Genomic DNA, 19535 nt, shown 5'->3' with positions numbered 1-19535 from the left:
TTGCCCAGTGGGACATCCCTAGTTATTTGTGCTTTTGTTTTAATTCCCCACAGGCAGAATTAGTTATTATTCCCAACCTGTGGATGGAAAGATTTATGTTTTTTTGTAGTTGTAAATAAACCTGATCATCATTTTAACTTTTAAATCCCGTTATTGTGCCAAACTCCCCAGGAAGAGTCGTAACACCACTCGCCTCATGCTCATAAGTGACCAAAACAAAGCAGACACTCCATCTTCAACCACCTCTCAGGCAGCAGCCTGCACTCCCAAGTTCTACACGTCACCAGAACATAACCAACCGCAACACAATAAAAGCAGTGTTATACAAAATGGAAGGCCTGTAGTGTTTATTCTCTTAAAGCAACAGTTTATCAATTTTTTGGAGGAATTTATTAGAGATTTTTTGGTTTTTATTAACTGTGCAATAGAAAAATAATCATTAGATTAATCGTCTAAATAGTAATTAGAATAGTCGACTATTCGATAAAATAATCGTCAGAATAATCGTTTTAAAAATAATCGTTTACCCCCAGCCCTACTATCCAGCAGTGTAAGTTTGGGTGTGCCTCCTGTCTGAACAGGTATGAGGAGTGTAAAGAGAAGCTAGTGCCCTTTCTGAAGAAGGTCGGCTTCAACCCAAAGAAAGACATTCACTTCATGCCCTGTTCTGGGCTGACGGGGGCTAACCTGAAGGAGCCCACGGACATGTGCCCTTGGTACACGTAAGTGTGCTTCAATGCAGTGACCACACACCTTCCAGTATCTCCTCTGTCCATCATCACCGATATGTGCTGTTTTAATCTTCTAGAGGCCTGCCATTCATTCCTCACCTGGACAGTTTGCCAAACTTCAATAGACCCAGCGACGGTCCTGTCAGGTTGCCCATTGTAGACAAGTACAAGGTAGGAATGTGTTAAACCTCACAAAGGGCTGATTTCAAAGGGGTTGCTCTTATTAATGTGATGCTTTAAGTCTCAATAACAAATCTCATGTGTCTTAATCTCATCACCTCATTTTCCTTCAAAGCTTAAGTTGAGGTTGCTTTTAGTTTTTAGGTGTTAGCAGTAAATTAATAAATGGTTTGGGTTTGGTGATCAGCTGAGTTAGAAAGCAATAAACACCTGTGGTACTCATAAACCTGTCTCCCTCACACATCTGCCTGTCTCCTCAGGACATGGGGACTGTTATCCTTGGGAAGCTTGAGTCCGGCTCCATCAGTAAAGCCCAGCAGCTCGTCATGATGCCCAACAGGGTAAGCCATCCCATAAACGGCTCTGCCATCAGCATAAACAAACTCAAGACTTTTTCTGAGTGGCTGATAACGTAATATACAGACGTCTGACCACACCCTGGAGCGCTGTGTTGCTTTAACTTGCTGTCACGCCTGTACACAACACCCATGGTGATGTTCCGTCCAGCTGGTCCCGTAGAGCTGTAGCGTTGACGCATTCCCGCAGATCTCGAATGGCTTCGTCTGGGCTGTTAGCTTCGTAAGTAGCGTAGCTTGCGTGGTCGTCTTTGAAACCGGGAACAGGTTCACAGCGCGGAGGCGCAGCAGGTCGTTCCACCGCATTCAAATGAGGTTAACTGACGTTAGCGCCACAGCTTAATTTGAGCCTGTCTTATTTACAAAGCACGCATTCCAGTAACAGATCTGTAAACTCAATCGTTAAGCTAACTTTTTAGCTAACAAGCCTTTAGTTTAGCGCCAATGTTCAAAGTACGAAACAACAAAATCAAAGGCAGAAGTAGCGGTAGGCAAATTTGAACTTCCTTGGAGTACCTTTTTAAAACCGTAGCAGTGCTGCAACGGGATTCTGAGCGGTTCCGTGAGCCGTCGGCAACGGAAAACGTCCCTTCTGCACAGAAGAAAAGCAGAACCTCAGTAAGTACAGACGTGTGTGTGCGTCTGTCCGTCCGAGTCCAGTGCGGTTGTCCCAGCCCTGTCTCAGACGCTCCTTCGGGGAGACGGCAGCTTTTACCGGTTTGGAGGCCGACGCTGTGGCACATCATGTGGAGTTCCTCTACTCTCTGCAGCCACAAGGCATGCCACCGCATCGCCTGTCCCTGAAGGTGGCCATGCCCATCAGGCTCATGCGTAACCTCAACCCATCATACGGGCTGGCTAATGGCACCAGGCTCATCATCAAAACATTCCAGCGCCATGTCATCCAGGCTGAGGTCATCACAGACTCCCACACAGGCAGACAGGTTCTCATCCCCAGGATCCCCATCATGCCCTCAATCAGTTTCCCTTTACCAGGCGCCAGTTCCCCATCAAGCCTGCCTTTGCCATGACCATTAACAAGTCCCAGGGCCAGACCTTCGACAAGCTCGGAATGTTCTTGCCGCGGCGGGTGTTGTCCCACGGGCAGCTGTACGAGTCGAGGATTGGAGAGCAGGAAGGAGTCAATGTGTTGGGGTTGGAGGAGGAGGAGGGCATTCCGACAAGCATCATAGACAACTTGGTGTACTCAGCGTCTCTTAAGACCTGAGTTCAACAACTACATTAATCAACTGATGGCCATTAAATTATGTAATTCCTCAAACAAACGCCGGTTTTAAACACCGTCATCAATCAGATTTTATTTATAAAGCGCTTTTCAAGGAGCGTGAGTTTGGTCCGCATAGCCCAGGGGTCGGCAACCCGCGGCTCTTTCATCCATCTGATGCGGCTCCCTAGACTCTGCTTGTAAACTAATTAAGGAATATTTAATTACAATGTATTTTATTCATGTTTTCATCTGTAGCCAATTCTAAATTTAAAGATTATCTGCATAAACGTGAACAGGTCACCTGCTTGTGCGTAATCAAATGTCTCTATAGGAGCTTTCTGAGCTGAAGAGGATATGAGGTTCTGGACTGTTCCTCAGACAGGCTCATGGATGCGTCGCAGTGTTGGAGACAGGAACAAGCGCTATTCTGCCAAAGATTCATAATCGGGGAACATTTTTTAAGTGACAAGTCTCTGAGAGACCGGGTTTAGAAAACACAGAATCTTCCTACATGGTTCTGGTTCTGTGATGCGCTCCAAGCCCCCGATCTATCTTCAGCTCGCTGTCCACCGCTGAGCTCAGCGTCCATCTCAGATGTTCTGATGGGAATCTTTTCCTGATTGATGTAGCTACCTCCACGATGTGCGTTAAAATGTCGGCGCATCTGCAGGCTTGAGATTTCTCCGTCAAAATAAATACTGGAAACATCGGGTCAGTGCGAACCCTGTCATTTAACCGTCTTACCTTCTAGTGAAGATTGTTGCAAACAGAAACATTAAACCTGATGAACACCAGAGCCACGCACACTGCGCCGTAATCTCCGTCAGTGTAAACGAGGAAAAAAAACTCATTGCCTTCTCTTACCTTTTCAACAATGTTTAATGCAAAGTTTAGTTCAGTACAAAGTTGAATTACAACAGTCCAACGAGACAGAGCCTGGATTTGTATTCTGAACAGTTATGTGTGATGCCTCAAAAAGTGTCACCTGCTCAACTAATAAAACATCTAGCAGGGTGAAAAAAATCTAAATATTGTAGCACAGACGGGCTACAACTTTTGGATCAATGTTAAACAAACTGTTTTATTAATTGTCTTCTGTTGAAAGATAACTTTGAGGTTCAAGAGCGACTGGTATTGGTTGCTGTCACCTGTTGTGATCGGTTAAAGCAGCTCTCTGCTGTCAGAGGGTAGGCCCCGCCCACAACGCTGCGGCTGCTGCTGCTCCCAGTGTTTTCTTTACTGTGGGAAACGGGTAATAATGGCTCTTTGATGGGGAAAGGTTGCCGACCCCTGGCATAGCCGGTAGTAAGTTGGACCTGTTCCCGGTGAGGGTTGGACTCCGCCAGGGCTGCCCTTTGTCACCGGTTCTGTTCATTACCTTTATGGACAGAATTTCTAGGTGCAGCCGTGGTGTGGAGTGTGTCGAGTTTGGTGGCAGGAGAATCTCGTCTCTGCTTTTTGCGGATGATGTGGTCCTCCTAGCTTCATCCAGCTCTGACCTTCAGCTCTTGCTGGGTAGGTTCGCGGCCGAGTGTGAAGCGGCTGGGATGAGGATCAGCACCTCCAAATCTGAGACCATGGTTCTCGACCGGAAAAGGGTGGCTTGCCAACTCCGGGTCGGGAGAGAGGTCCTACCTCAAGTGGAGGAGTTTAAGTATCTCGGGGTCTTGTTCACGAGTGAGGGTAGGAGGGATCGGGAGATCGACAGGCGGATTGGTTCGGCGTCTGCGGTGATGCGGACGCTGAGCCGATCTGTCGTGGGGAAGAGGGAGCTGAGCCAGAAAGCCAGGCTCTCGATTTACCGGTCGATCTACGTCCCAATCCTCACCTATGGTCATGAGCTTTGGGTACCAAAAGAACGAGATCGCGGATACAAGCGGCCGAAATGAGTTTCCTCCGTAGGGTGGCCGGGCTCAGCCTTACCCCGGGTTTCCACAGGAGCCGTCAGCAGCACGTTACTGCAGCAGCACGTCATAGCTGCTGATAGGAACCGCTGTGGTCAACAGAACCTTTTCCACTGGAGCCGTCAGCAGCCGTCAGCAGCGCGAGTCGGCCGCGTCTCAGGAGCGGCCGACTCGCGCCGGTTCTATTTTCTATGTGCTACGCCTCTGAAACGGGTCAAGTTCGACATTTTTGGGGAAGGAAAGACAGGAAATCGGATGCGGAAATGGAGAGAATCTACCGAGATTTTCAGAATAAAGAACGTACTGCCTTCCGGTTGCTTTACTTTTAAAAAAGGTTACTAACTGTGCGTCCCCGTGAGAAGTTATCACCTAGCTAGCGGCCTCCTTTGTTTTTCAGGTCCGTATTGGCGATTATAAAACGGACAGAACATAAAAACACAAACCATGTTGTAGTTTTCTCCTGCTTGTTGTTGTGTTTACCGACGACGTCACTCGTGTGACTTCGTGCTCTGTCGGTGACAGCTGCTCCCCTGCTGCTTAGCGTCTCGTGGGAAGGGCCAGGCAGCAGCTTACGCGAGCAAGACGTGCTGCTGACGGCTCCCGTGGAAACCCGGGGTTAGAGATAGGGTGAGGAGCTCGGACATTCGGGAGGGACTCGGAGTAGAACCGCTGCTCCTCCGGATCGAAAGGAGCTAGTTGAGGTGGTTTGGGCATCTGGTCAGGATGCCTCCTGCACGCCTCCCTGGGGAGGTGTTTCGGGCATGTCCTGCCGGCAGGAGGCCCCCGGGTCGACCCAGGACACGTTGGAGAGGTTACATCTCCAATCTGCTCCGGGAACGCCTTGGGGTCCTGCCAGAGGAGCTGGTGGACAAGGCCGGGGAGAGGACGGTCTGGAGCTCCCTAGTTGGGATGCTGCTCCCGCGACCTAGACCCGGATAAGGGGAGGAAGACGACGATGACGGCTTTTCAAGGAAAGCGCTTTACAAAATGACCCCAAATTCCCATAAGTTTAAAAACATTAACACACACACACACATCAGTAAAGATTTATATTCGGCTGAGTCCAGATGACCCAAGTAAGGTAAGGCAAGGAAACACCATCAGAGGAGCCGTCTGCCAGCATCGTGTCTTCCACAGCAACTGTCAGGGCGCTCAGAGGAGGGGGAGCATAGACCCCCACCTCCACTCAAACATCCCAAGTAGCTTCCTAAATGTACGTGCCACCGTTGTTGTGCTCCTTGCAAGTTTCAGCCCTAGCTCTGTTAGCACAGCCCTGATGAAAAGGGACTTGGGGAAACCGTCACACCTTTTACAATATAATCATATAATCCGTGCACAGACACACAAACTAGCATGTTAATAAAAACACGAGGAACGTCTGGGAGATGTCTCTGTGGTTTGTAAAGACCCACGTACCACATTTTAATGGCATCGTCTCATTTTCTTGCCTTGCAGCATGTGGTGGAGGTGCTGAGTCTTCTGTCAGACGACGTGGAGACGGATGATGCCGGACCTGGTGAGAACCTCAAGCTCCGGCTAAAGGGCATCGAGGAAGAGGAGATCTTGCCTGGGTTCATCCTGTGCAACGCTGAGAATCTTTGTCATTCAGGACGTACGTTTGACGCTCAGGTCAGTTCAGAGAGCAGCTCCCACACCGGCGGTCAGCTCAGAGTTAACTGGTGATGTGTGTGAAGTAGAAAGACGAAGCAGGACTGAGACGGGGACACGTTTTCCCTCCCTCCGTTGTGTTTTCTCCACAGATCGTCATCATTGAGCACAAATCTATCATCTGTCCGGGTTACAATGCAGTCCTTCACATTCACACCTGTATTGAAGAAGTGCAAATTACGGTAAGCTCTGCTGCTCATTCTGCACATGCTTCAGCTCTGGGACGTATGGCAGAACCTTCCTCGCAAATGCATTTGTTTCATTTGTCCATCGTTGCCCTGTTGCAGGCCTTAATTTGTCTGGTAGACAAGAAGACAGGAGAAAAGAGTAAGACGCGACCTCGATTTGTGAAACAGGACCAGGTCTGCATTGCCCGTCTGCGCACAGCAGGAACTATTTGCCTTGAGACCTTTAAAGATTTTCCACAGATGGGACGATTTACCTTACGGGATGAAGGTAAGGCCCCTTAGGAAGGCCCTGGGAGGGAAGCATTCAAAGCTCCTACATCAGATTTGGAGCCTGAAGAAATTGGTCGGACCTTTCGATTGCCCCCCTCACATAAATGTAGCTTAAATTACTTTCTCAGAGGACGTCAAGTGCACCTTTAATTTTATTTTATTAGTGCCACTACATCAGTTTTCATTGTTGCATAAATTAAACACAATGCCACAATTTCCCGCAGGCAGGGATTTCAGACACCTTAACATGCAGCTGTTAGCCAGCAGGCTAATGCAGAGCTAAAGTGTGATGTCTTGAGTTTGGACGTATTTAAAACTGGACAGGGACGACAAAGCAACGTCCACTTTTAAAGTTTCAAGTGGTGTATTTCACACGGTGGTGAAGACAGCAGCGTGCAACACCAGGAATCTGGTACGTCGCCTTAAAAACAAACATCTCTTTTAGCTTTTCCCTTCAGGCGACGCCACAGCAACCCGCCCATCTGCATTTAGTTGTAATCGGCTAACGAACGGCTACCTCGGGTCACCGCAGAAACTCGGACGCTAACAGCCAGCTGACGCTGAAAGACACGTTAGGCGAAGGGAAACGTTCAACAGAGCAGATGTCAAACGCAAGTTAACACGCAGTAATGATAAACATGAATACAGTGATCCCTCGCTACTTCGCGGTTCGTTTATCGCGGATTTTTTCTTTGGAGCCTTATTCAAGGGAAATTCGCCGATTCGCAGTATTTTTCACCGATTCGCGGTATTTTTCTATGCGAAATATGAAGAAATTCCTGTTTTTTTTTTTCATCAATTTCATCATAAAATGCACTTTTTGTAATAAAACTATAAAAAAAAAACAAGTAAAAAAAAATTTTTTTCTTGAGTTTTAAGCACAAAAAGAGAATGTGATCATACGATGATTCAGTATAGTACTGTATGTCAGACTGGTCGGCTGGATTCGGGAGTTAAGCTTGTAGGGAGCGTGGTTTCACAGACGCGGAAGTGAGAGCGTCGGTGAAACGCCGGCTCACCATTTAATCTAGGAAACCCCCGAGCGTTCGAGCGTCAACGAAGTGACACGGAAATGAAGATAACTTACTATGAGCTGATAGTTCGTGGGATGGATCGGTAGGTTGGAAACTCTGATCATGAATCTGAAGAAACGATGACTGAGTGGTGAGCTGGAAAGGCGACTTCCGTTTATAGCCGCGGTTTGTGATGTAGGTGCGACGTGGAGGGAATCCCCGCGAGGGGCATGCTGGGAGTTGTGGTCCATAGTGGAGGCCGGCTAGCTGGAAGAGGCTGGCCCTGGGAACTTGGGTTCTGACCCTACTTCGCGGATTCTCACCTATCGCGGCCAGGTCTGGAACGCATCTACCGAGATAAACGAGGGATCACTGTAAAGCGAGTGTACGCTCAGCCTTACACCGACGTCGTTGCAGAGACATCTTATGATGTTTGCTGCTGGACTTGGATTTCAGGTTGTTTCTGTGAAGTTTGGACCACCAGCTGACAAATTCTGTTGTTTTGGAGTACCACAGTAAACCTGTAGAGTTTAGTAAACAAACATGTAACAGGTGAGCTCACAGTGGTGTTTGTGCTTCAGGTAAGACCATCGCCATCGGGAAGGTTCTGAAGCTGGTTGCCGAGCGGGACTAGAGGAAACGGATCCGTTTGAGTCTCTGTGAGAAGGAACGGGCAGTCCACGGTCATCAGCGCTGATCTCTTCTCCCCGCCACGCCCTTCCTCTGCGTGTCGAAGATGATCTTTGGAATAATCAACTCACGATACAAGAAACCTGTTTTTAAACAAAAGACGAATATGGGTCCACAGGAGTCCGCTTTCTCATATTGAGAGCTCTGTTATGCCATTCTGGGTCAGCCCACCACCCTAAGGCCCACTCCGTCTGATCATAGCCTGTTTTGTTCTCTTTCACATTTTTACTTTTTCTTGCCGTCGTTAACGACGCAGAAAGGCCAGATGTTTTATCTGTACACACACACGGACCAGGACTTGGCTTGGAGTAAAACCACACTTTCACGTGTGACTTGCTGATTGATCTGAAAGAACCCAACCATTAATCTTGATTATACATGTTTCCCTTTGCTTTTACCCACTTCTTGGTTTCTCATGTGGCGTTCTGGCAGCGCGCTTGAACCCGCGCAAATGTTATCAAAGCAAACAACTATTACAATAAAAATATAAATTGGACAAATGTGTGTTTATCAGAGCAAGCAGCGTGCTTTGTGTTCAGGTTAATCTGCTGGGTCTCCTTTAAGTACAGGTTTTAAAGTTATACTAGTTCTGTGGAAACACAAAACAACCATTTACATTAAATCCCTCTCACAGAAAGCAGTTGGAGCGGTTTTATTCTGGAGTGTCGGTACTTTCCAGAATGACCCGTTTTAGGGCTCTGTCGCTTTAAAGAGCAAGTCACCCCCTACAAGAAGCTTGGTTCACTCCCACTTCATGTTTGAAAAATGCAACAAATGCTGTTGCTTGGCAGACCGAGAGGGCGGAGCCGCTAACAAATACACACACACACAGGCTCACAATGGCATTATGACATCGTAATATACCAGATGACATCATAGCATACCTCTTAGCCAATAGCGGTGGCAGATTTAAATTCAAATACAGTGCAGAGTTTTTCCCTGACAACGGCGCAACACTTTCAGTTTTAGGCAGAATATTTGAATTTTAACCAAGATGCACTGAAGTGCCAAATTATTGACTACACGTGTCTGTAGCATGATTAGACACTCCTTTATATAGTTTATCAGCAAAAAAATGTGATTTGGGGGTGACTTGCTCTTTAAGGCATACCTGCAGACTTCTCACTTTTCAGCTAAAACACCTGTTAAGAAGTCAAATATGAGATTCATGTGAAATGTGTGGATGGCATGGAGGAGTTCTCTGGGAGGGAGGGTACGCGAGGCGTACGGCCACTGTTGCTTCAGCGGTTCCAGCTCGTCGGATCAAACCGCCTGTCCAGGACTGTAGCAAGTTCATCTCCGTTCGACCTTAAAGTTGTGTTCTTTCTTCAGTTTAAAGCTGCAAACGCAAATCTGTAAAACAAATGAGCTTAAAATGTTTTTCATGCCTCTTAACAAAGTTTTAACAGTACAGCGAGACATTTGTGTCAAAAGTGCTTTTTTTTGCGTTTTACTCGAATTACAAGGGGTTGTATCAACTAGTCGACTTGACTGCTCTGTAGTGACGACTAGTCGCTGTCGCGTGATAATGACCGACAAGATGGAGTCCTGGGAAAGAGCAGGTAACGAGCCCCTGCGCGTCGGGGGCACGTTGTCTGCTGCCGGCGGTAAAACTGACATTTGACCGAATTGTGACCTTTACCCTTTTGCCATTTAACCTTCCCCTCACCCCCATCCTAACCTTAACCAGCTTGCACATGCAAAGCTTTGCTTTGTGTTTCGTCATTCTCAAACACGCTCGACTGACATAATGGGTAAAAGTTGGGGGGGGGGGGTGAAACAGACGGTTAAATAGCAAGAGGGTAAAGGTCACAATTCGGTGAAATCTCCGTTAAACCGTGGGCGTCAAAAAGCGACGTGCTGTGCCAGAGCGTCGCTTCGATGTGCGTCGGGAAAACGCTTGGTAACTCATCGTCAGTTTTAGCTGCTTCAGGTGAATGACATCATCAACGACTAGTCAAAGTCGAGATTTTCATTGTTGGACTGTCAACTTTGAAAACAATGAAGTCCTGCAGCCCCTAGCACCTTCTAGGGCAGGGACAGCGTGACGTGGATCTGTCAGGATTTTCTAATCTTAGCGTTTCACCGTCTGTTTTCTATTCGAAGCTGATGCAGGTGTAGGAGACTATTTTCTGTTACATTATGAGCACCTAAAATCATCCCAACAATCAAGGAATGAAATGAAGAAGAAAGAACAAGTTTAACCATCTCACCAAATAACTTTACAATCCAAAGCAAATGCATTTGAAATGGCATCAGGAAGAAGCAGCAGCTCATCTGGTCCTGTCCCAGTCTCTCATTTCACATTACAAGGTAAACGCAGCTCATTTATCCTGCTAACAAAACGGAAAAACTCAAATTTCACACACACCCTGATCTTGCTTAGTTTTTTTTTCTTGTTTGCTCATTTATTTTGTACACAAGTTTTCTTTTAAAGTGTGCAACATGTTTACTTTGCTTATTTTCTTCATCCAGGCCATTCCTCAAAATCACGTCATGTCCATCTCAGAGTGACTGATTATAATCAGAAAACCCTCATGGATTATCACAGTGTGGAATATTTCATGATTCTGAGTAAATTCTGTCTCATGATGATTCACAAGGGCTGCACAGTGGTGCAGTGGTTTGGGATGTTGCCTTGCAGGGTTCAAATCCCAACCTGGGGTCTTTCTGCGTGGAGGTTGCACGTTCTCCCTGTGCACGCGTGGGTTCTCCGGGTTCCTCCAAGGAACCTCTCAGGTTGATTGTCCTGTGATGGACTGGCAACCTGACCAGGGTGCACCCTGTTTGCTGCTGGAGATGCCCCCCCCCCCCCCCCCCCCCCGACCCTGCGTGGATAAGCGGGTAAAGAAAATGGATGGATGACAAATATAAGATTCCTAACAATTCTGTTGGTTTATTTTATTTTTCTGAGCAGAGGCACTGTCACTTGATTGCTTTTTTTAATTTATTTCAGCAAATTATTCCTGAAACAAACACTGACAGCAAGCAGATGAGATGGCTTTATGGCAGTAGAGACCAACCAGAGATGCAGAAGATCTCTCCTTGTGGCCATCTAACTCCTACTGTTCTATTCTAAACTGGACTTCTAGGCCAGTCTGTGTGGAGCGTTGTTTGGGTCCTTCCCTCAGATCTATCACACACACACACACACACACACACACATCCATGTAGGCTCCACTCTTCAGTGTGTGGAGGCACTCAGCAAAACTCCTGTGCTCACATCCAAAAAGGATGCCTGGTGTTCATGTCTGGAATGATTGGATTTCCAAACACGTTTGCCGTTTGTGAAGACGCTGCTGTAGCTGTCCTGTTTACGGGAATCCAACTGGACTCCGTTCAAGTCCTGAACAGGAGACCGTGCCCAATAAGCAGGATGCTCTCATTTTTGTTAGGATGGAGCAAAAACCACCACAAGGGTCTCAGCCTTCCAGAGCCTTTGTCTTCGTCTCTCCAGCACTTTTTTGTCGCCAGCAGGTGTGTGTAAAGTCAAACTTTAATATTTATTTTCTATATGCTCGTCTAATTATTGTTAAAATAAGAAAACAATGGTGGAGATGCACCACACAAGGAAAACCACATGCTAACCGGTATCAGCTGTTAATCCAGACCAAGCTCCTGGAGGGTCATCATCCAGCACATTTTAGTTGTCTCCCTGCTCCAACACGCCTGATTCAGTGGCTCACCGGGCTTTCCGGCCTGTTAATCACCTGCTGTTATCTTTGAACACAAACCCACTGATTGTAATTCTTTATCTACCTGATTCATGCTCTTGATTTTATTCATGTTTGTCTCGGTCTGACCTTTAACCTTTGGTGCAGCTTTGTTTTGCTGTTTGTTAATATCGTGTGTGTGTGTGTGTGTGTGTGTGTGTGTGTGTGTGTGTAAAGTAGTTTGATGTGTTTCTTCAAAGCCTTAATGCTCTTTGACCCGTCTCACTGAGACGGTCCGGTCCATCACGTTGGTTCTGAATCTGGGTGTGATTAGAGTCACTTTCTCGCTCTGGATGTTTAGTTTACTGTTGGCTTTCCATAAAACCTGAAGAATACTATAATCTACAATACGATTTAGCTCGTTTACCCTTTTGTATAATTTCTGACTTATTTCCAGTGAAGGTCCTCCTTAAAATGTTTGAACTTCCAACCCCCTCTTTTTTTATTGTGACACCTTTTTCCAGGTCGTTCTTTGTTTTGTTGAATATTTCATTGATTTTGATCAGACCAGTTAGTTTAGGCTACTCTGTACTTTATCTTCTTTTCCCAGACTAAAGCGGGTCACAGCAGGACCCTGACATCAGGACTCATCGGTAGATGATAAGGACCTTCTGTAGCATTCATGACATTTATATGTTATTAGTGAAGATTATTTTCATCCAGCACATTTAAGGAATAACATCCTTTAAAGCTCCTCTCAGGTTAAACAAGACTGTTTTCCGGTGAAGAGAATGACAGGCTTGTCTGAACACGGTTTATTCTTATGGGAGAATAAAACCTAAACAAGTCGCGTTTAAAGTCACCTGTTTTGTGACTTGTTGGCTTTCCACACCGCAGGTGAACTGGACCTGAAACAGGAACACCTGTTCCAGACCCGCCTCCTTGGAGCGCCACGCCCGGGTTCAGGTGAGCCTCGCGGCTAGCTCGCTGCTCCCGTCTCCCCTGGAGCCTTGCCGGTCCCGCTGAGAGCATGGAGCCGGTGTACCGGGGCCTGGGCCGCTGCGCGTGCTGCTTCTGGCTCGCGGTGGCCTTTGACATCGTGGGGCTGCTCGTGCTGCTCATCGGGGTTTTTGTGAACGTGTTTTTCTACGACTTGCTCATCTACGCGGGGGCCATCGTGGTCTTCCTCAGTCTCATCTGGTGGGTCTTCTGGTACTCTGGGAACATCGAGGTCCCCCCGGCGGATCTGGAGGATGACGTAGGGCTGCTGAAGAAGAACCGGCCCGGTCTGAGCGGGATCGGCGGGGCAGTCAGGCGCCTGTCCGGCCGCCTGGCCAACGGCATCGCCAGCTCCTTCCGCCGGAACGGAGGACCCCCCCGGACCGGGACCAGCCGGGCGCAGAGGTCAGCAGCTGGTCCAGAGGTGTCTCCGCGGACTGAACAGGTAGTTGTTGCTATGGCAACGGTGACCCCGAAGGAAAAGGCGGCCCACTCCACAGCAGGCCCAGAGGTCACCTGGGTCGGAGAGATGCCCCCAACCACCATGGAGACCTCATCTACATAACAGGTGGGGACAGGTGGACAGAGGAGGACAGGGAGACTGGTGGAGGGAGATATGGACAGGACAGGTGAAAAACAACACTCAGTCATAGTGGAGCTAAATGCACTCACCTGACTTGAAGACCTAGCTTTCAGCTGGTAGATCTGTTTAAACAAATCAACATTTGATTTATTTAATATTTATTTATTTGTAATATTGTGGGGAACAAATTTCACTCGTGTGTGACGACTGATGAGATTTTAATAGTTGATGTCCATTTATGTGTCCTAAGAAGTCTGTCTCTATATGATCTGCTCTAATCACTGACGACCACCAGCCATAACCGGCTCTTTTAATAGATTTCATTTATTTAGAGTCATAAAATCAACATTATATTTCAACATAAAATGTTTTCTGAGGTTTGGGGTGAAAAGTAAAAAGCATAAATGGCGTTTTGGTGGAAGTGATGCAGCTGAAAAGCAGTCCTGTCCTGGACAACTTGCGTGTGGTGTCTTCAGTGTAACTCCTAAACATCCCGGATCAGCCCCCACTTCTGTGAGAAACAGAACAGTTAAAACCTGAGTTTTTTTTATTTTCTTTTTACAACAAAGCAACGTTGATTTCTCACAAGAAATGAATGATTTCACTGTCCTTCTGTATAAGCTCATTTATAAAACCAGTGTCTGAAGCTTTTGTTGAGTTATTTATGAACCTGCAGACCTGTGGCAGCTAGCTGCAGAGCAAGTTCATTAGCTTTCCAATTATATTTAAATAAAGTCCAGAATAAAAAGATGAGGACAGCTGCATCAGTGTGACCACATTCCAAAAAGCAATGTTTATTAAAACCAGAGGTTTATTCTTCACATATCTGTTGCTAGGTTGTTTTTCTGATGTGGTTTAAATGCAGAACTAGGAGAGCTTCCTGTAACTGTACAGCAGTAAACTTCTTATCAGTGATAATCATTAACCACAGCTGAGGACCAGCCCCTTGTCCAAACACCAGCTCGCTGTTCTGACGCTGCCATTAAACCAGACTGATGCTGATTCCTATTTTTCTTCAGACAGTTGGGTTCCTGTCGGCGTTCGACTGAGACGGATCTCACCGGCAGTCCTGATCCATCTCCGTTTACCCAGCAGCCTCGTCTTTAAATCCTAAATTATTCACCGACCTCTACAAAGGCTTAATTTGACACACTGACCTGAGAATGTATCTGTTTGTAACTCATAATATCTCATTTTAAACGAGTTGCATAAGTCCTATGTGATACGAAGTTCTTTGCACTAATTCCCTCTCACAGAAAGTGATTTCAGCAGTTTTATTCTTGAGTTTCAGTACCTTCCAGAATGATGTTGCTGGCCACACCCACCCTCTGAATGGCTACTATGAGGGGAGAAGCTTGGATATTTGGGAGGGGCTTGGAGTAGATTTGCTGCCCCTCCATCTCCATAGTTGAAGTTTCCTTAAGCCCCAGCAGATGGTGGTGGTGGGGTGTGGGTTCTATGCTGAGTTTTCTTGTTGTGATGTCACAATATGGGGCATTTTCAAACGGCTGGTAGAAGCAAATGAATCCTGAACAGAAAATGGACGGGTGTTTGGTTCCCCGTTTGGTGTGCTTATAAAGGCAGCAGAGACCCACATAGCAGTGCAAAGGAATGTTTTTAGATAAATAATGTTCGCTTTAACTTCTGACTGGATCCGGTGAGTTAAAGATGATGATCTGCAGTTAAGGAGAGTTATTGGTTTTATCTAAAATAATGATTTTTGACATTTAGAAACACAGACTTTGGTTCTTAGTAATTCTGTAATGTCCAGGTGGCCTCATGTCCTGGGCAGATGAAATTATTACATCAGTCTTGTTTTGATGGATTTATTTAAAATCCTTTAAGTGTGATTTTTACTGCCTTAATTGGACCTGTTTTTACAGATAATTTATTCTTTGTTGTCAGTTTCCAAATAAATGAGTTTTAAAGGTTTTGTTCACAGGAAAACCGTGTCTACTTGTTCTTTTTCAGTTGTAATTTAATATTTGATGTTGAGTTTTTAATTTGTCTGATTAAATAAGATTAATTTAAGGTTTGTGTGAACATTAATATGATTTATTTGACATCCGTGGGTACGCTAGTTCCATCACGGTCTTCACTTCTATGCTGGCCTAAACAAGTTCAGATTCATACATTTATATCTACAACTTAAAGGGAAATTCCACGTCAAAGTGAAATTCAGTCTTGCCATACTTCCCAGAGTTTGATAAGTGGGGAAAAAACATTTTGTAACCAGCCCAGTCATTCTCGTAATCTGGTAGCATTCTGTTAGTTTTAGCTTAGCATAAACAATTTAAGTGAATGGTAACAGCTAGCATTTGTGTGAAAAAAAAATCATCAAATTACCTCATAATAATCCTAGGTTTTCTTGGCGACCTAAATAATAATTATAAGTAATAAGTAACACAAAAGTATTACAGGTGTAGCGACATGAATGGCCTCATTTGTGACCCAAAGGTCACACTTCCTCAGCTGGGTCGAGCTGTCCTGGCTGTACTTCTGTTTACAGATTATCCGTCACAGGAGACACAAAGTCTGCTGTAAACCATCTTCATCTGACTGCCATTCCGTCCCAAGACGAAGGGCACTTCAAGATTTAAAAGAATAATTTTTAATAAACTCTTTTCACTGTCTATTACAAGGTTCATAAATAATCATCATGGTTCATTATAAATGTATTTATTACTGAAATGAATTATTATTCTTTGGTTCATAATAATTATTTATGATAATCAGTAATCTTTAACAGTATAAAGAAGGTCATGTGCGCTTATACACACCATGCAGGACACGGACATCAGGGTAAAGGTAACTGCTCTCACATGTCTTTGTTCCATAACCAAAGCTTTCTATCTCTGAGACGGCATGTCCTGAGGTTTAATAAAACCAAAACTACTCAGTTCAAGTTCAGTTCTTGAGCTCACCAAAATCTCTCTGTGGCGACGAGAGTCCCAGAGGATCGGGTCGGCCGCTCGAAACCTCCACTAAGCTGTTCTGTCACGCTGATAGAATTGCTTCACAGAAACGCCATCTGCAACAAGCTGATGCAAAACTCCTTCAGAGTTATTGATTTTTGAGACTCAACCAGTTTCATCAGTCGTTGTGACCCGGAGACATCTCAGGACCGATTTGGTTGCACCATGGTTCTTCTACCCACCTCGTGCTTCGAGGTCATCATCTCCTCCTGACATCTCGGATCCAAGAAGGGGGTCTCCTAACTGGGTGAGGTAGACACTTCCGACAGATAGCGTTCGTATGCCTGTTTCTTTAAGAAATAACTTAGTTCAGCTGCAACCCAACTCTTTCACCCAGAACGCATTTTCCCTCTCTGATAGAAACCTTCTGAGACCCATGCACACATCCAAACCCACACATTTCATTTTAGTTCATCCAGACACAGGGTTGCTTTAATACCAAGTTTTAATATCAAAGCTTTTTTTAAATTGTCATTTATGAATTGCCTTTTAAATTGTCATCTTTAGAATGTTAGTAATGCATTCTTAACTTTTAAACCTGACTCTTCTTTGAAATGAAACACAGAGTGGTGTATATTTGGTTATTGAACGAGCAAAGATTCCTTTTAAATCTTCTGATTTAATAAATAAACTTTTGCTATTAATTAAATCTCTTAAATTAAATATTAATCTTTGGATTAAATATAGACCAAGCCAGTTGGTGTATGAACTTCTATCGATTATATAGATATCCGTGGATATCTATACATGATATAAGTTTAATTTGCTTATTTGTTTGATCTTTCTCAGGATCTAACAAAGCTGCATAGCAAACAGCGTTAAATCCTGGTTATGTAGAGTGTCTACGCTACACAGGAGTCTATTTAGATTTGGGATTAAATGATGACAAAGCAAAAGAGGGGCATAACGCAGCACCCGAACGCTCTGATGATGGCCATCATCTGTCAAACACGGTGCATATGGGCTACATAAGGTAACTCACTGCATGGTGGTTGGCCGGGGAGGGGGGGTGGTGGTTAGTTAGAGTTCCTCCTACGTCCATCACAGCGGTGGGTGGGGTTTGAGCGGGTGTGGTTAACCGACTTCGGGGGAGGTTTGTTACCGGAAGACAAGATGAACGGCTCTCTACGGGGTCTCGGCCTTCATCATTCACTTTGAAAATCTGTTCACATCACTAGAAAGTAGTCCTTATCCTGTATGATTTGTCTCTGAACATGGTGCTGGAACGTGTCAACAGTGAACCAACTGATTGCTGGAAAATTAGCCCTGTTGTTGCAATGCCACCTGTGAACACCAGAGTACACCAGAGTGTTCGCCAGAGTTCATGTTCCACATTCAACCTTTAAACAAATTGTTTATGGAAATGTTATCTAAACACATTCATGGATTTAAAATGTATGTTCTGAATAAAGAAGATTAATTTGATTTAATAATATACTGCCATTGACGACAAAACTCATCATTTTAAATCCAGTCACCCTTTTTATAGGGCGGGTGTGCGAATGAGCCCCTGCACCGTGACAATAAACATCACATCTCTAAAGCCCGTTTTACACAACGCACCATGCCAGCAAATCGGCGTAATATTACCGCAGCAGTGTCTCTTATTACGCGCCATATGCCGGTGTGGCATTGCGCAAAATTTGACGCCGTCACCTGATTTTCTATAAAAAGGACACGATTGCATCACATTACCGCCACGGTCTGACCACTTATAAACGTTCTAAGAGTCCCTGCTGACGCCACGGCCTTGTGGCAAATTGACGGCATTGTTTTGTAAAAACGGCTTAAAGCTGATCTTCATCTGTGTACGTCACACGTCACGTGATCAGGAAGCAGAAAACCCATGTGTTAGGAGATCGTTTAGGGCTGCTGCTGTAAAAAAGCGAGGCGTTAACTGGAAAGGCTTCTGCAGCTCACAATTTGACCAACGGATTATGAAAGAGCAGATAAAGCCAGAAACTTGCTGATTCTTCCTGATGTAAGAAGTGAGTCTATTATTTGTTTTGGTAGTTTTGGCATTTACGTGATCCAAGAACACAATGTTCTGTGACGCAGCAAAAAACTGTAAAATGCTCAAAAACACTGGCAGTCCGGGGCTTTTCTATTCAGAAAACGGCCGGCAATGAATGAGTTAAGGGGGGGGGGGGGGGGGGGGGCATGGCCCCTGGACTCTGACTAGAGCACTTCCGCCCCTGGATTCCTTGGTAGTTCTGCTGTTGTGTTTGGGTCATGGATCTGTTTGATGATCTGGTTCAGTTCAAGCTTCAGCTGGCAGACAGATTGACTCTGAGACTCGGTGGTCACTGAAGGAGTTTCTGATTAACTCGATTACTGTTTCTTTTTATTTCCGACGTTCTCAGTCCAAACAGGTACACCAAAGTTTGTCTGAAGGGATGCAGCCTGTGGATTTCATCCGTTCATTTCATCACGACGTAAAGCAGCAAAATAAAATCGGATGCATTTACCCTCTCAGGCTCAAAAATAAGTTTTGATAAAAGGACGAACAACTAAGTCCTTCAGGGGTTCTGAGTTAAAACATGCTCATGAAATACATGTGTGGGGTAACCAGGTAGGTAGGTTTTAACGTTGCACATCTGCAACGCCGACCTCTAGAGGGTTAAATCAACCCAGTCAAGCCCTGTAAAAGAGTGTAGCCAGTCCCACCCAACATGGGTATCAGGTTGTGACCTTTGAACTTAGTTGAGAGAGACCACTGGTTTTTCTCCAGGATGCAGAACAACATTGATCTGAAGTGTTTATTTTTCTTTTCACCTATTTATTTTAGCAAAAAGTAGAATACTTTTTTTTCCCCTTAAAATGTGCTTGAGGTAATATGTTTTTCTAAATGACACACTAGTCTGGTAGAGAAACAAAACAAAGTACAATAAAGATATAAAGTTTCAGAGGCACAGTAGATGTGATGATCACAGTTTGCTATGTGAAAAAATCCACAGTTTTAGTTAATTATGCTCAACACTTCAAAGAAATTGATGAACTGTGAAAAAAATAATTCTCAGGTGCTTAAATTTAACATTTGTTTTCCCTGATGAACACATTATATATTTTGAATTAGCAATCTTGTAGCACACAGGTG

General features: G+C 45.2%; 2 protein-coding genes across 2 annotated transcripts in view; both read left to right on the top strand.

Annotated features, from left to right (window-relative positions):
• The window catches only part of gspt1l (G1 to S phase transition 1, like), a 28248-nt gene extending 19520 nt beyond the window's left edge, over nt 1-8728 (top strand). The window contains exons 8-14 of the mRNA XM_015968934.3: nt 582-722; nt 809-902; nt 1172-1252; nt 5855-6028; nt 6160-6249; nt 6355-6523; nt 8120-8728. Coding sequence (XP_015824420.1) covers nt 582-722; nt 809-902; nt 1172-1252; nt 5855-6028; nt 6160-6249; nt 6355-6523; nt 8120-8172 — 802 coding nt within the window. The 3' untranslated portion in view covers nt 8173-8728. The remainder of the gene's footprint in view (nt 1-581; nt 723-808; nt 903-1171; nt 1253-5854; nt 6029-6159; nt 6250-6354; nt 6524-8119) is intronic.
• A 4076-nt stretch (nt 8729-12804) lies between these two features.
• Nucleotides 12805-15494, top strand: si:dkeyp-72e1.6 (transmembrane protein 238). The gene is made up of 2 exons (XM_015968935.3): nt 12805-13448; nt 14483-15494. Exon 1 carries the CDS (start codon nt 12912-12914, stop codon nt 13443-13445), a length of 534 nt encoding a protein of 177 aa, XP_015824421.1. The 5' UTR covers nt 12805-12911; the 3' UTR covers nt 13446-13448; nt 14483-15494.
• Nucleotides 15495-19535: the final 4041 nt, after the last annotated feature.

The sequence above is a fragment of the Nothobranchius furzeri genome, chromosome 18, assembly GCF_043380555.1.
Source record: "Nothobranchius furzeri strain GRZ-AD chromosome 18, NfurGRZ-RIMD1, whole genome shotgun sequence".
In the NCBI taxonomy this organism is placed as follows: domain Eukaryota; kingdom Metazoa; phylum Chordata; class Actinopteri; order Cyprinodontiformes; family Nothobranchiidae; genus Nothobranchius; species Nothobranchius furzeri.
The sequence above is the reverse complement of the archived record's forward strand: the minus strand, read 5'-3'. Positions and strand labels throughout refer to the sequence as shown.